This window comes from Leucopleurus acutus (assembly GCF_964270905.1).
Source record: "Leucopleurus acutus genome assembly, chromosome: 5".
Classification (NCBI taxonomy): domain Eukaryota; kingdom Metazoa; phylum Chordata; class Mammalia; order Artiodactyla; family Delphinidae; genus Leucopleurus; species Leucopleurus acutus.
In genome coordinates, this window is record NC_139147.1 from 132,194,413 (window position 1) to 132,212,135 (window position 17,723).

At 40.7% G+C, this 17,723-nt stretch overlaps 1 protein-coding gene across 1 annotated transcript in view; it reads left to right on the forward strand.

The window, feature by feature from the left end:
* CPNE4 (copine 4) overlaps positions 1-17,723 on the forward strand; it is a gene marked incomplete at its 3' end in the record, with an annotated part of 591,787 nt that overhangs the window by 533,870 nt on the left and 40,194 nt on the right. The window contains exon 8 of the mRNA XM_082839801.1: positions 14,876-14,974. Within this exon, the coding sequence (XP_082695927.1) occupies positions 14,876-14,974 (99 nt within the window). The remainder of the gene's footprint in view (positions 1-14,875; positions 14,975-17,723) is intronic.

Consider the following 17,723-nt stretch of genomic DNA (forward strand, 5'->3'; position numbering starts at 1 on the left):
CAATAAAATCCCAAAGACAACTTGCTTGAACAAAAGTGGATTCATGTTTCTCCTTGCTGGGCTGAGGTGAATCCCAACAAATGCCAGGCCAGCCACCAGGTCAAATGCCAATTAAAAGTTTAAAAATAAATATTAAATCTCTACCTTAATTCTACCCCCTGCTTTTGGTTGGGATGATGTTTGGGTTTTGAAGAAAAATTTTGTAGAATCCTGACTTAGGGCCAAAAAGACCAATAGTTTTCCCTTAATTAGTGGAATTACAAAGAACCTGCCAAATGAATGATTTGTATATGACCAGAGAGACACAGAGGAGAATGATGGTCTGTGTAGTAGTTATTATATGTCCACATCTTTCAGCTGAATTAGATTACATGCCAAGCTGAATCCTCCAAGAGCAGCTGCCTGCAGGTTGCTAACAAACTCTCTTTTGATCCATATGTCAAGTCAGTATTTAGGTTTATAGAGCACATACCTGCTTGCCAAGGTAACTGTTGGAAATATGAAAAATAAGATATTACAAACTCCATGTTTGCCAATTTGTTCAGCTCTTCATAGATCAAAGCTCCAGAGAGCATCTTAAAGGTTAAGCTTCTCAGCTGCATAGCACAGAGAGATCAGCTAGGTGCTTTGTGGCCACCTAGAGGAGTGGGATAGGGAGGGTGGAAGGGAGACACAAGAGGGAGGGGATATGGGGATATATATGTATATGTATAGCTGATCCACTTTGTTATACAGCAGAAACTAACACAACATTGTAAAGCAATTATACTCCAATAAAGATGTTAAAAAAATTTAAGCTTCTAAGTAAGGACAGAAGGATAAGAAGACAAGTTTCCTGTGGCTCTCTTAGAAACTCATACCAGGGAAATCATCATCATCAATATTATATCCATGGGATGTTGGGGCTTGAGTCATCAGGAAACTTTGAGATTTGCTACCTGAATATGTGGCTTTAGTGACATAAAATTAGAAGGACTTGTCATGGAAAACACATGACTTTGTGACTAGGAGAGGTGGGAAGAAAGTGGATGGGATGGTAATTTCTGTGAATGAAATAATTTTTTGCTGCCTCATTATGATTCTTGACAGTCTTGGCAAGGTGGCAAAAATGAAAGCTACCTTTTAAAATAAAATGGAGCACTCAGGATCACTAAAGTTGTCAGTAGGAGGAAGAATCTCAGAGTAAGAAAAAGCAGCTGAACTATGGGACCTAGGCTTCCTAGGAGTGTTTATTAATTAGCAGTCTCAAGGTAACCTGCTTCCCACTTAACTCTGACCCAACCATGGACATATGGTTCTCCTCTGAGTGCTGTGAGGTCTAGCTATGACAAAGCCAAATTACTCAAACCAAATGTTGCTAACAGACAGGTAAGAACAAATAGAAAGTAAACCCAGGGAGTACTCTTAAGTGAAAATGATGTGGTTTATAAGATAATGCTCACTCTTCAGGGCTTATATCCCTTCCCTGCCCCAATGGGTAAGGCAGTGACATTCACGTAGTTCTTTTCCTCCTAGCACTCACCCTACAAACATGCATCCTGACTCATCAGACTTGAGACTGACAGTAGGAAACAGGTTTGAATCTTATATTCCATCTCTGAACAATAAATAATGACTGCCTGGGATGTTGGATTGAGGAGGAGTCTAAGTGATGAAAGTATGATTGACTGGTGATGTCTGCAATGGGCAAAGATAAGAGGATGGGCAGGAAGTAGTGGGGGAATGACTATGCCTGTGCCAGGTATCTGGCGTCCTGGTCTAGACCTGAGAAAGAGATACCAAGACAGAGGTACAGAATTCTCTCTTTCTCCACCCTAAGGACCTTACTCTTCCTCTGTGTTGATACTTGAAATAATGCCTCCCCATTTCAGGGAAGACCCCACCTAAGAACAGGGTCCAAGTTCTACAGGCAGCTGTGTTAGCCTCTTGCATATTAGCCTCAGTATTCACACAGAAGAAACTCATGCTGATGGGGGAGGCATATCTTTCCATCAGCAATTTTTCTCTCTGGAATGAATCTCCATAACAGTCTCAGTCTTCCTCTTGGCCACATGGGACCTGGAGTTTCTGAAGTTACAAGTAGCTGTCACAGGTAGAAGGCTAACCCTGTGGGCTGACAGTAAACTTTACAAAACAGTCCCTGCATGAGAGGGAAAATCTGACCATGCCTCATCTCCCCTTGCTTGTGGTGAAGTCATTCCTGATCAGCTCAAAGAGGAGGACAAGTTACAAAATAGCTGTAGTGAGGGGAAACCTGAAGAAGAGGGGAAATTGATTGCTTTAAAGGCAAGTGGCAGTAGGAAAACTTAGTGAAAGTAGGGACTAGGCAAAGGAAAAAATCATGAGTCTGGGGGGACCTAAAAAGAGGAAACCATTCTAGATAAAGAGGAACTGACAGATTCTTCATATTGGTCACCCTCCCAAAGATCAAGCTAGATGGCAAGATGAGACTGAATATCAAGGTACAGCCACCAACTTTAAATCTGGATCTGAGAATAAAGTCCCCATCAGTGGTGGGCCTCACACCAGCCCAGAGCAACAGTCTAGACAGCGTAGCACTGAAACATCACAAGTCAACCTTCTCATCCCGCATGTAGCCTGGTGACAAGTGTTTATACAATATGATTGATCACCCTGCAGTTTGCTTTGTCAGTCAGTCATGTAGTTAATTACATGTTACTCTTGGGCACTATTATAAATAATGGTATGGCAAACAGTGCTAGGTTTAATGGTCCTGAGTGTTCAGCTATTAAATTGATGACACAGCTACATCAGTATTGATGAACAGGGATCTTCTCCATCAAAGATAATTTATATCCCTTAGCATAATGGGCTATTCTGCTCCCATTTTTGCCAAGGCATCATTCATACTGATACAGGCAATGAATCCATCAATAAAGGAGGGACAAACATATTTTATTTTGTAGTTTTTTAAAAAATCCCCTGATAAATGCTGATCATAAGGAAACAGGGATTTTTGTATCACTGACACAGAGCTTAAGGAAAATGTGAGCTCACCATAAAACTTGCCAAAACAGAAAAATAAGATGGGTTCAAGAGAAAGAATTTGCATCCAAGCACAACTTCTCCAGAATGTACTGTCCACCTGCCTAGGGCATCCTTCTTTTCTACTCACTCTACAAATACACAGCCAAGTTCCTTGACCAAGTAAGCTGTGTATTATATACTGTGTATTATGCCCTAATCTTGGAAATTATTCACAATACACATTAGCAGGACCTGGAGTAGGGGAAGGCAAAAGGAGTATTGGCACAAAATTTAAGGAAGCTGTCACTCTCAGCTTTACACAAGTGGCAACCCTGTGCTTGTGGTGCCCTAAGAACAAATGCCTCATTAAATTTTGTGCCCTTGGTGGCTGGTTGGCCTCACGTTGGCATTTCAAAGTCTGCAATAGAGAAAACTGTTTAACTTCTATTATCTCAGGGTAACCCAAGCTTATTTGAGAATTCAGCCCTTTTTTATTTTTTATTAATACCCCATTAACCTCCCATAAACATGGTGCTCTATGAAATTAACTTTTAAAATGCTTTGCTACCATATTGATTTTGATTTCTGCCCTTTAAAATGATAACCTTGATGTGGAGAATGCAATTTAGATGGAAACTCGGGTCCATTTATCATAAACCACCATTGAAAATACATTGACTATTATGAAAGCCAGAAAAAAATTCTAATTATTTTCCACTACTTTTGCTGCCTTTTAAAATAGTTATTGATGAGCCTGTTACTAGGAGGGCCTTCCTATCAGTGAGTGGATGGGTTTACACCCATCCATGGGTAAAGAAGGTTTGTGTCATCTCCCCAGAGACAAATAAAGCTATTGCTCTGTACAGTGATAGAAATGGAATGAGAAGAAAGGTTCAATTACTTGGGTAATAAGTCTGATAAGCTAGGTCAGTGCCCCTGCTTTATACTGTCAAAATCTCAGCTCTCTGCTTGTCCATCTTGAAAATGTGTGTCTGACTCCATCTAGATGAAAAGAATAGGGTATCTTCCTGGATGACTCAGAACCAAGCCCTCCTATCTCGCAGGAAAGTGTTCGACTCAAAAGTCTGTCTATAATAATTATTGTTTAGAAGAGGAGAAATTATTCTCTCTGACAAGGAGAGTTTCACCAGTAGCAATTTTAGGCTAACAACTTAGTACAGTTGTTTGGTTTTCTTGTTTCATGTAGGAACTGTAGACTCTTCCTCACACTCGCTAAGTAGGCAGCATAGCTCAGGGAGGTATAGATTGACCAGGAAGGGCTGGTTGTATGTAGAAAGGCTGAGTGACAGAGGGACCCCATCACAAGGAACTAAATGAAATTAATAAAAAGTATTGGACTACCGGAAGCTTGGTTTCAAGGGTGGCTGGGGTAAATCTACACAAGACTTCAGTCAGAAGCCAGTTCCTGGATGAAGACTCAGGATCCCGACCAGGGTCAGAAGTGATGTCTGCCCACAAGAGACATGAGTGAGAGGGTAGCCAGGCCCTGAAGAGCATGAGCATGCAAGGTCCCCTGGTGCCCAAAGGATAACCTGGATGCCCCAGCAAGCCAAAGAAACATTGTAAACACGGGAACGGAGCAGGGACCAGTCAGTGGTAGTGATGAGGCAGGAGGATCCAGAACAATGTTTGTGACTCTGACTGGAATGCCTCAGTTATTTTATACTGTCTGTGGATAGAGGATTAGTCCAGTTTAAACTCCCAGAATTGGCTTGGGCATGGCAGCAACAAATCTGTTTTCCATAAATTATTTCATGCGATTGGTTAGGAATGGCTCATTTCTCTATGCTTTTAGGATTTGTTTTGTTCCCTTGTTTTAAAACCTCCAAGTCTTGAACACCTATGATGGTTCCATGGGCAATAATTAAACAAGAGAAGCAAGTAAATGAGCTTATGTCGGAAACACACTGTAATCAAGCTGCCTGGCTGCACTGGGGCTCCCTTCTGGCTGCTGCGAGACCCACGTTGCCATTTTGTGGTTTTCAGATTGATTAAGCCATACGAATCGAGTCATCTGTTCTTTTCCGGTCTTCAAGCACCTTTTCCTCCTCAGGGACCAATGGAGTTTGCCTCCAGGCATCAAATTACAGCAATCAATAAACCACGAGCAGCATGGCTCATTTAGGAATAAAGACACAGGAATTTTTCTAGAAGAAACAATGATTACCTGTCATGAGTCGGGAGATTCACAGTGTTTATTAGAGGTCAAGAATGTGGGATTCAACATTTGACATGACCAAATACTAAACTATCCCTTGGGCCTCAAGCCTATTCTTCCTGTGATTGCTACCCAGGTGAATGGTACACTGCATCACCCAAGCCAGAAGCTTGTGGGTAATATCATGAAATTTTATTGTGTATATGATTTATACTTCAACAAAGTTGATTAAATGAAAAAAAACATATTATTAGGCATATAGGAACAAACGTTCAATAAACTTCAGTTTGCCTTTTACAATAAAAAGTCCCCATCATTTAGAAAAAAAAAAGATGTAAGGAGCAGAGTGAGGTAAATGGCGCTGACCCAAGTCTGCAAGGGGAACTCGTGCTTTGGGATGCTTCTCCCACTGAGCACCTGGTCTGAGTTTCAGGATTAGAAGGAGCCCTACCAGTCTGGACATAGGGCGCTGATGATGAAGGTGGTGCACCCCCAGGATGAGCACAGAGCACCCACCCCTTCTGCCCTCAGCCCCGAGCAACACCTCTCCTTCATGGAGAAACACTGAGCCCTCAGGATGCTTAAATCTGGGCCTCTTAGTGCATCTAACCCCTCTGTTCTCCTGACCTACATAAGACCCTGCTATTTTGTGAAAACTTTTCTTTCAAGCTACTTTTCTACTTACAGCTCCCTCCCCAGAACTCAGACATGAATCCATAGGGGTTAGACCTGTGGAAAATTCTGAGCATTTGTCACCAGACTCTACTCAGCCTTGCCCCACTCCTCTAAGATGTGGTTCTTTGTTCTTGGGCCCATCTTGTTGCCCCACTCTCTCCTCACCTTAGGTTGAGTTCCCAGAAGATACTCAGGCTCTCATACAGACAGATGTCTGCTAGTCCTGCCCACCAGCACAGCAAAGATGACTGCCAGAGATGCACATGGCTGAGGCCCCAGCCCTGCCCACCATTTCTAGAGCTGTACCTACATTTTGTTTATTTGAGAAACTCTCCCCTCCATCTGGATGCTGCATATGCCCATCTCTCAGGGTCCAGCTTCGTCTCTGCTCTACTGTGAAGATTTCTGTCTTCACTCCCTGTGGCATCCTGCTCTGCCAAACCTCAGAGGTCCAAATCAGAGTGTTCATGTTACAAATGGGGGAGCTACTTTTAATTCCCATCCAACTAGCTGCTGTGATGTCTGAAGGTTATTGCCAAGTCTGCAGTGAGTAAAAGCAATCAAGTGATGAGAAAATAATCAAAGGGGCATGGACCCTCTTCCCATGGACACACTCTACCAAGGTCTGCCTGTGCTCAAGTCACAACCACCAGATAAGCAAATATACATTTAATACTCTTTTTTAGATGTTTACAGTCCTGTGTAAACCATTAAACCGATTTTGTGTTAAGGGTTGTCATTAAATTTTAACAAAAAAGAAGCCATTCCGAGTACTAAATTATGAATGAAATTGTCCCAAATCCCTAATCATAGCTATCCTGAAATATAATTTTATGTATTTGCCTAAAACTCCTTAAAATGATAGCAATCAGATTGCCTGATTTCCCAAAAGCTGCAGTTAGGAGACTGGTCTAGACTAAGTGATGTTAGAACACAGTTTGGTTCCTATGTTACTTATTCTGTTAGCATTTAATTTTGATGGTTTCAATTTAAAATTCTACCTTTAAATGAGCTCAGTAAGGCCCCACCTAGATTAATCATTCTGGGTAATCTTAGAGTGCTTATTATCAAAAAGACCGTTAAAGATGTATATAAGGATATTCTTCCCTGGGAGAGGTCAGATATCCATGATTTAGTTGGTTAGTTAAAAAAAAAGAAAAAGAAAAATGGCCTGCCATTGAAAAGGCACATGGCATGAGTATGTTATGAAGCTATGTGGTATAATGAAAAGGGTCCTGAGTATAGAGAAATAAATCCAGGTCCACAGCCTAATTTAACTCTTGCTAGCTCTGTGCTTGGGAATAAGCCACCTTCAGTTGCTCTATTGAATTTTAGGATCACCATCTGTGAAAATGGACCTGCCATCTCATGGTGCTCTTGTGAGAATCACCATGAGAAGATGAACAACTGACTTTCAGTTGTCCAAGGGATATAAATATACCTAGTGAAAGAAAACAAAGGAAATTGTCTTTTTGTCTTGTTTATGGTTTCCTTTGCTGTGCAAAAAGCCTTTAAGCTTAATTATGTCCCATTTGTTTATTTTTGCTTTCATTTTTGTTACTCTAGGAGGTGGGTCAAAACAGATCTCACGTTTTATGTCAAAGAGTGTTCTGCCTATATTTCTTCTAAGAGTTTTATAGTGTCTTGCCTGACATTCAGGTCTTTAATCCATTTTGAGTTTATTTTTTGTGTATAGTGTTAGGGAGTGTTCTAATTTCATTCTTTTACATGTAGCTGAACAGTTTTCCCAGCACCACTTATTTAAGAGGCTATCTTTTCTTCATTGTATAGTCTTGCCTCCTTTGTCATAGATTAGGTGACCATAGAAAAGACAACCCTCAGAATGGGAGAAAATATTTGCAAATGAAGCAACTGACAAAGGATTAATCTCCAAAATATACAAACAGCTCATGCAGCTCCATATCAAAAAACAAACAACCCAATCAAAAAATGGGTAGAAGGCCTAAATAGACATTTCTCCAAGGAAGACATACAGATGGCCAACAAACGCATGAAAAGATTAAACAACATCACTAATTGTTAGAGAAATGCAAATCACTATTATTATCTCCTTTAACAGGGAGAGTAGTGAATAGAAATGCAACATCATTAATTATTAGAGAAATGCAAATCAAAACTACAATGAGGTATCACCTCACACCAGTCAAAATGGCCATCGTTAAAAAATCTACAAACAATAAACGCTGGAGAGGGTGTAGAGAAAAGGGAACACTCTTGCACTGTTGGTGGGAACGTAAATTGATACAGCCACTATGGAGAACAGTATGGAGGTTACTTAAAAAACTAAAAATACAACTACCATATGACCCAACAATTGCACTACTGGGCATATACCCAGAGAGAACCATAATTCAAAAAGACACAGGCATCCCAACGTTCATTGCAGCACTATTTACAATAGCCAGGACATAGAAGCAACCTAAATGTCCATCAACAGAGGAATGGATAAAGAGGATATGGTACATATACACAATGGAATATTACTCAGCTGTAAAAAGGAATGAAATTGGGTCATTTGTAGAGACATGGATGGACCTAGAGACTGTCATACGGGGTGAAATAAGTCAGAAAGAGAAAAACAAATATCATATATTAACACATATATGTGGAATCTAGAAAAATGGTATAGGTGATCTTATTGGCAAAGCAGAAATAGAGACATAGAAAACAAATGTATGGACACCAAGGAGGGAAGGGGTGGGTGGGATGAATTGGGATATTAGGATTGACATATATACATTATTGATACTATGTATAAAATAAATAACTAATTAGAGCCTATGTATACTTAGGGAACTCTACTCAATGCTCTGTGATGACCTAAATGGGAAGGAAATCCAAAAAAAGAGGAGATACATGTATATGTATAGCTGATTCACTTTGCTGTACAGTAGAAACTAACACATTGTAAAGCAACTATGCTCCAATAAAAATTAATTAAAAAGAAAAGAAAAGAAAGGGAGTAGTGTTACATTATCAGGTATTGATAAATAATTAAGAATTTTATGACTTTAATATAATTATCTCAGACTTTGGAACATAAAGTTGAAAAAGGAATAAAGATGCAATGCCATGTAACTAGGGAATTCTGGATCTGAAAGGACCTCAGAGAGCACTCACTCCAGCTCCCATTCCCCAGACACCCATTTCATAGAGAAGGAAACTGAAGCACAGAGATACTGAGAAGACACCCTAAGGTCTCACAGTGCTATCTGCAGAGCAAGGACAGAACTCGGCCTGCTGCTTCCCAGGCCCTGGCCCCTGTGTCTACAACAATTAAACCGTGTCCATAATCCCATGCAGACAATCCTTTGCCTGTGCCTATATCTACCACCAACAAAACATATTACCGAGTTTGATCATCTCCTTTAATAAAAATTAACCAGTTGATTGCAGTACCTTCCCTTTGCAGTGTGGAAACAGGGCCAATCTGAGGACTGCCATCCACTCAACTTAAGGAGAAAGACCTTTTTCATGAACTCATCACAGATTTATCTGAGTTCTTACTTGTGCCCAAGAACTGTGCTAAACCCTGATAGAAAGCTGAGTACTCAAGTACGTGGTGACCACGTAGCTGGAGACACGTTAAAGCAGATGTAAACAGATTGCAATGGAAGCTTTGGGGGTGGTGTAACCAAGGAGCCAAGAGAAAGTGGACAGTGAACCCTACTTCACCTGAACAAATGACAGGTTACAATGTTAAAACATATATAAAAATTTAAAAGGCAAGGGAAGAACAGATTTCCTTTAAACATGAGAATTCTGCAGTGATGAACCGCAGTTATATAATTTTATAACCACAGTTTGGGTAGCTCACCCTGGCCTTCCAGGACCTGGATCACATTCAAATCCCGAGAACTCTGATGTTAAAGCCAATTGTACTTTAAAACCCAAAATATTCCATAATAGCAGGAGATCATTCACCTCTCTGTGTCTCAGTTTCCTCATCTGTAACGTGGAGGTAACAATAATAGTGTCCCACTGATGGGGTTGCTGTGAAGATTAACTATCAGAGCATGTCAAGGGCTTAGAACAATGTCTGGGACAAAGTAAGTGCTCAATAAACTTTGGCATATCAGTATGAGAAGACCGATGGTCACTGAAAACTCACTTCTTAATATGAAGGTATGAATGCCAAGGGAGAAGATTAGGGAAGGTGCGTCAGCCAGGGTTAACTGGAGAAACAGAACCAGTGGAAGATAGACATTAAGAGATTTATTGCAAGGAATTAGCTTATGCTGTTGTGCGGGCTGGCTGGACAAGTCTGAAATCCCTAGAGCATACCCTCAGGAAAGGCAGGCTGGAACTCTCAGGCTAACTGAAGTTAAGTTATGGCCCAAAGGCAAAATTTCTCCTTCTTCAGGGAAGCCTCATTCTGCTCTTAAGGCTTTCAATGGATTGTGTCAGACCTACCCAGATTATTAAGGAAATCTCCTTTACTTTTAGATTTCTTAACAGCTTTATTTAATTGATACATAAAGAACTGTACATATTTAATGCATATAATTTGATGAGTTTGGACATATGCAAACATATGCAACTTCATATGCATATGAGTTTGAACCTGTGAAACCATCACCAGAATCAAGGTAACAGATTCCACACGTTCCAACATTTCCTTATGTCCTTTTGACTTGTTTTGCGATAAAAACACATAACATGAGATCTACACTATTAACAAGTTTTGAAGTGCACAACACCATATTACAAACTATAGGCACAATGTTGTACAGCAGGTCTCTAGAACTTACTCATCTTGCGTGACTGAAACCTTACACCCATTGAACAACAAGACCCCAATGCCTCCACCCCTCAGCAACCTCTATTGTATTCTCTGCCTCTATGAGTTTGACTGTTATAGATGCCTCATAAAAGTGGAATCAGGCACTAGTTGTCCATCAGTGACTGGCTTATTTCAGTTAGCATAATGTCCATCCAAGTCACAAATGGCAAGATTTTCTTCTTTAAGGCTGAATAATATTCTATTGTATGTATATACCACATTTTCTTTAGTCATACACTTGGGTTATTTTCATATCTTGGCTATTGTGAATAATGCTGCTGAAGTTAACATGGGAATGAAGATATCTCTTCGATATCCTGACTTCAGTTCTGTGGATGTATACCCAAAAATGAGATTGCTGGATCATATAGTAGTTCTATTTTTAATTTTTTGAGAAACCACTATACTGTTTTCCATAGCTGCTGCACTGTTTTATATTCCCACCAACGGTTACAAGGGCTCCAATTTCTCCATATCTTTGCCAACAATTGTTATCTTTTGTGTTTTTTTAATAATTGTCATCCTAATAGATATGAGGTGATATCTCATTGTCATTTTGATTTTTCATTTCCTGATAATTAATGATGTTGAGCATCTTTTCATATACCTGTTAGCCATTTGTATATCTTTTTTGGAGAAACATCTGTTCAAGTCCTTTGACCATTTTTTAATCAGGTTATTGGGGTTTTTTTTGCTATTGAGTTGTAAGAGTTCCTTATACATTTTGGAAATTAATCCCTTATCAGATATACAGTTTGCAAATATTTTCTCCCATTCTGTAGGATGCCTTTTCATTTTATTGATGGTTTCCTTTGCTGTGCAGCAGATTTTTATAGCTCCTGTAGGAGTTTGATATAGTCCCACTTGTCTATTTTTGCATTTGTTGCTTGTGCTTTTAGTATCATATCCAAGAAATCATCGCCAAGATGAATGTCAAGAATATTTTCCCTGTGTTTTTTTTCTAACTCTTTTACAGTTTCAAGTCTTATGTTTAAGTCTTCTATGCATTTTGAGTTGATTTTTGTGTATGGTGTAAGGTAGGGATCCAATTTCATTTTTTTGAGTGTGGATATTCAGTTTTCCCAACATCATTTGTTGAAGAGACTCCCTTTTCCCCATTGTGTATTCTTGGCACCCTTGTCAAATATCAATTGACCATATATGTATGGTTATTTCTGGGCTATGTATTCTGTTCCATTGGCCTATAGATCTGTCTTTATGGGAGTACCATGATGTTTTAATTCCTGTGGCTTTGTAATATATTTTGAAGTGATGTCTTCAGCTTTGTTCTTTTTCTCAAGATTGCTTTAGCAATTCTGTGTTGACAAAATTCAACACTTTTTCATGATAAAAATGCTCAACAAACTAGGAATTACCTCAACATAATAAAGGCCATATATGACAAGTCCACAGCTAATATATTACTCAATGGTGAAAATGTTAAAGCTTTTTCTCTAAGATTAGGAATAAGAAAAGAATGCCCTCTCTTGCCACTTCTTTTCAACATAGTGCTGACAGTCCTAGTCAGAGCAATTAGACAAGAAAAATAAATAAAATCCATTTTTGTCACTTTCTAGATGTCTAGTCAAGTCACTTGACCTCTCTAAGCCTGTGACTGATACCTGTGAATAATAATATTGTCATTTCAGGGTTATCATACAGGATTAGAGACCATAAACACAAATGGCCTGGGTTCATAAGAGATGATCATTTAGGACAAGCTCCAAAGTTTAACTTCTTTTAGTTCAAAGATTACCTATTGTTAACTGTGTGGTGTTGGAAAAGTTACTTTACCTCTCTGTGTCTCAGTTTCCTCATCTGTAAAATGAGCATAATGAAAAATTATTCTGGGTATTAAGTGAATTTACATATGTAAAGTGTTCAGAACAGTTTCTGGTACATAGTAAGCACTATATATGTTGTAATTATTATAATTTGCTGTTTTGTGGTTGGCGGGGGGAATTAGGTAGGCAGGAAACCTGGACTTTCGTCTGCACTGGGTAAACTTGCAGGAGTCACTTCCTTTCTCTTCCATTAATTTCCTTCTCTTAAAATGAGGGAGTTGACAAGACCATCTGTCGAGCTCAGACATTTTAAGATGATATACCTAAACTATACTGTGAGCTGTGGGAATGTGGAAGGCCTCCTGACTTGTAGACAGTTTTGAGCTGCCACTCTGTCACCAATCTGTCAAAGTTTCCTTATTGATTCACACCAAGAACCTGCCTCTGTCTCAGCTTTTCTGCAGGGCAGTTGATCTGTTTACTTTTCACCATGACATGTTCCTCTGTCAGCTGTATCAAAGCTGTCATGAGCCAGCTTCATGGCAGGGAGAGAAAGACCATGGTTTATTTTCCTGCCTCACTGTGTCTTCTTTCCTCTGGGACCTTTCTGAGAAAGGTCGAAACAGGATTCTGCAACTGGCATGATGAGAAATGCCACCAATTGAAGAAGCAGGGCCCATGTAAACAGCAGTGCCTGCCCCCCAGGAGGCCAGGCCTGGAACCCTGTTGGGCCTGACTCATCATCCAGCCCAGGGGAATTCTGCCCCAGAGAGAGCAAACGTCCTGAGTGTTATGGTGGCAGGTGGAAGGAGGGCAGTAACTAACCAAAGCATGACGGGAAATCTAAGAGAAGGCAGATAGGTGGTTTTGCTTGAGATTTGGTGACAAACCAAAGTACTACGTACATTCCCTCTTGCTTTTCCTATATTCTAACGGACAGATTAAAAGAAACACAGTAAAACACAAGGGAGTGTTGAAAAGACTCTTTTGGCCCCTTTGCCTTTTTATCTGCTTCCCCCCAAGATAGAAGACTGAGTAAGTGTCAGACTCAGATGTCCCAGGGCTGTGTTCACTACTGCGCACAGTTAAAAGCCTGAGAGGCAAGGTCCCAGAAACACACTTCCTTCTCTTTCTGTGCCCAGGCCAGTCAAGCTTTCTTTTGCTTCTGGCTCCAGGTAATGACTGTGTGAGTGTCAGGGTCAGTAAGGAGGGGCTGGCAAATAGAGAGAAAAAACCCTGTTGTGAGTAACTGAGATCAGTAGACAAGTCTTTGACAGTGTGATGTTCACAGTGCACATCCTGAGTGATGTTTCCCACTGGGTGGATGTTGATACAATCCACTGTGACAGAAAATAAATGAGTAGGAATAAGTTTGGGGGGAGATTATGTTTCATTCGGGGCATATTTCATTTTAGGTCTGTGTGGTATCCCACAGGTCAGAAAATAGATTTACAAACCAGGTTTTCCAGGCAGGACTGGCCACTGAGGTCTTCATCCCAAGAAAGAACTAGGCTGCCCCTTGAATCCCAATATTCCAGGGAAAACCTCTGAGTAAATGTCTCCTTGCTGCCTCAATCTTATCTGACTTCTGGGGTTCCTGGCTGCAGATCCCTGGTTTAAGATGTAGAAGCGATATCTGAAGTGCTTGAAACCCTAGTCCAACCTCCACCCCAGAAAAAATGGTGACTCCCTCTTCATCTAAAGATGTGTGACCAAGCAGAGGGATGGCTACTGATTTAATCTGCATCACACTGCAAAGTGTTACTTGCAAGCCCAGAAGTTAGCCTTAGTGGTGTTAGATGGAGCCCTCTTGTTGGAAGGTCGCATCTTAGGTGTGATGGACGCCTGCTTTTTACCAGTGTAACTCACCTCTCACTGTTTTTCACCTATTTTTCATGTGGGTACAATTAAAGCTCTCACTTTTTGCCCTCTGACTTGTTTTTCTTAGCATCACTCTTTTGCCTTCAGAAAAAAATAATAAAATGTGATTCATATGATCAAATCATTAAACATAAGCTGCCACTGTGGAAGCTACAGGCATGGACTCAGGCACCTGATTCCAGCTATAAACCACAGAGGCTCTCTTCTGTGGGAAAAAGAACACTGGAATTAGAGTCAGGATACCTGCCTTCAAATCCCAGGTTTCTCATTCACTGGATAGTCCCTTTAGCAAGTGACTTATCTCCTTTTGGTCTTACTGGCCTTACCTGAAAAATCGGCAAATTATTAGTCACTGTTGCATCACAGGGCTGCTTGAAAGTCATGACAAAAAGGCTAAGTAAAACCAATGGAAACCAAAGGGATACCTCTTCCCACATGCTGTCATCCTAGACTTTTGATCCAGACCAACTGTCCTTCATCAGGTCTTCCTCATAAAGTTTGCATTGCCTTTAGCTGCTGTGGATGAATTCTTAAGTTAAAAAAAATACTTATTTTCTCTTGCAGTGCATAGTATGGGACTGGGACTCCAATGGCAAACATGACTTTATTGGAGAATTCACCTCAACATTCAAGGAGATGAGAGGAGTAATGGAAGGAAAACAGGTACGTGGTAAGCCCCTCATGGCATTTCCCCCAGACTCGCCTCTTGCAATGCCTCCTTAGCACCCAGCTATACACCGAGCAGCTAGAGGTGAGACATTAATACATGATTAAACATGGCCAGGAGGGAGCATGGTGGGAACTGAAATCTGGGTTCTAGTGCCAACCCAGCTCATAGCAATTGGTTGTGACCTTGGACAGGACCCTGCTCCAAGGTGGTACAGTTTCTCCACTGGCAAAATGGAGAAGTCAGATGAGAAAGTTTCTAGTTTCCTTTGGCTGTGTAGCCTTGGACAAGTGACTTAATCTCTGTGCACCTCAGCTTTCTCACCTAAAATAAATGAAGGTGATAATGGTACTTACCCGGTAGCATTCAGTGAAGATTAAATGAGATAAATCATGATACGCATTTGGCAGGGTGTCTGGAACTTCCAAAATATGTGCTGATGTTATTATCATGTTGCAGTATTCTTTCTAGATCTACATTTCCATGACCTGGTGGCATTAATTACACATTTAATGCTTTGGGCAAATTATTTGATTACTCCAAATTTTTATTTTGGGCACCAGATTTTCATTTAGTCTCACCATTTCACTCTTACACTCTTGATACCAAGACATAAACCCAAACACTACCACATACCACAGGGGCACATAGGGATTTCATTGCATCACACAGAAGCCTACACCTCCTCTTTGTATCTCTCAGACACCCATACTCTGATGGATACATATATACATCTATTGGTCAGTTGCTGTCGTCTGGACCCTGACCATGTAGCTTCTTCTCTGATCTGTTCAGGATTCACCTGCCCAGTGTCAGCTGCAGAACCTGAATCTCTTTGCCTGAGGGCTTTCTGTGGCTGCTGGAGCCTGCTCTGCCCATGCCTACTGCAGGCTGGACATGTCGGGGGAGTTGTACACATTTCAGGGAGCAGCCCTCAACAAATTGCTAGTGGGAGATGGGATATAAATACCCCAGCTCTCTTGCCCTTCAGGCGGCAAAACTCTGAGGCATGCTCTGTGAAGTTGCCCAGAGTTCCCCAGCAGGAAGCAGCCCTGGTTGCCCATAGGGTTACCTGAATGGATCACGTACCCCTTTTTGGCTGCTTCCCTATTTCAATTCCCCACTCTTTTATTGTTCCTTCCTGGTATTACCTCCCAGATGAATTACTTGTACTTAAATACTTGCCTCGGCGTTAGCTTCTGGAGGAAGTCAAACCAAGCTACCTGCCATCCTAACTCTGGGAGCCACTGTCCCCATAGAACAAAAAGGAGTGACAGCAGAGAAAGACTTTTTCCCCTAAAGACCCTGTGCCTGGCCTGCTCAGAAGTGCTGCTTGGGGAAGATTGTCCCAACTCACTGTTCAAGTTTCTCCTTTCAGATGTAAGTCAAGATGTAACCAGACTGGATGGAAATAAACTAACATTCTTTAGAATCAGAGGCTTAATCTGAATCAGACCATTTGTTGAATACCTCCCTTTGGCCTGAAAAGTCAAGGGCAGCTTTCTGCATAGCTCCCACAACCTGCTTAACACGCTGTTACATACCCAGCATTGCAGGAAACTTGTCAGACACAGAGACCTTCACCCACGAGCAGGCTTGCAGTTTCAGGGGTACAGTGAAAACCAACACTAAACTATAAATTAAGTCACTACCCAAATAACTAGGAATTTATCCAGAGACGTTGTTGCTTCTTTGAATGTACAAGACCAGGCTCTGTTGAGCTAATAAATCAATGACAGTTATCAATACCACCCACTAGAGTTCTAAAGAGTTTTACGAAGTTTTGCCTTGTTCTGCTTTACAAATAGAAATAGCCAAACCAATAAACATGGGAAACACTTCATCTTTAGAATCCTAGGAGGATATTATAGCATACATCACAATTGAAGCACGCTGAAGTCTGATGCTTTCAAACAAACAGAAGTGAATCTTGAAGTCTCTCTGAGGAAATGGATGATATGCTACTGTACTTTTCTGTATCACTGAGACACCAGAAAGGTTTTGGTGCAACCACTCAGTCCCTATTCTGACATGTCTGCACCCAGGGAACTGTTCTATTATTCATTGACCCCACTAATATTTACTGAGGAGCACCTGCTAAGTGTCAGGCTCTAGGTGTGACATGAGTGTGCATCATAGTAAAATATAAATATGAATCAAGTAAACAAAATATGTAATTATACATTGTGCCAAATACTATAAAAAACTGAGCCAGTTTAGTTATAAAGGTATAACATAGAAGAGATCAACTGAAAAGGTGACATTTAACTTGAAGGCCCTTAAAGATGAAGTGAAGCCAACCATGTAACAAGCAAGGGAACAGTATTTCAGGCCGAGGGAACAACATTGCAAAGTACTGAGTCAGGAAAGAGCTCGGTGTGATTAAGGATCTGGAAAGAGACCAGTGTATCTGGATCAGAGAAGGTGAGGGAGCCATGCATGCGATGTGGTCAAGAACAGAGGCCAAGGCCAGGAAAAGCAGATTCTGATAGCTCAGAGAAAAGAGTTTCAATTTTCCTATAAATGTGTTGAGAGCACACTGAAGCCACAGTCTCCAATTTAATAGCTACTGGCTACATACACCTATTTCAATTTCAATTTTAGTAAGTTTAAGTTAAATTAAGTTAAAATTTCAATTCCTCCATCTTTCTCTCTCTCTCTCTCTCACACACACACACACACACACACACACACTCCAAGTGCTCGTGTGGCTAGTGTCTTCCACATTGATCGGTGCAGACATGG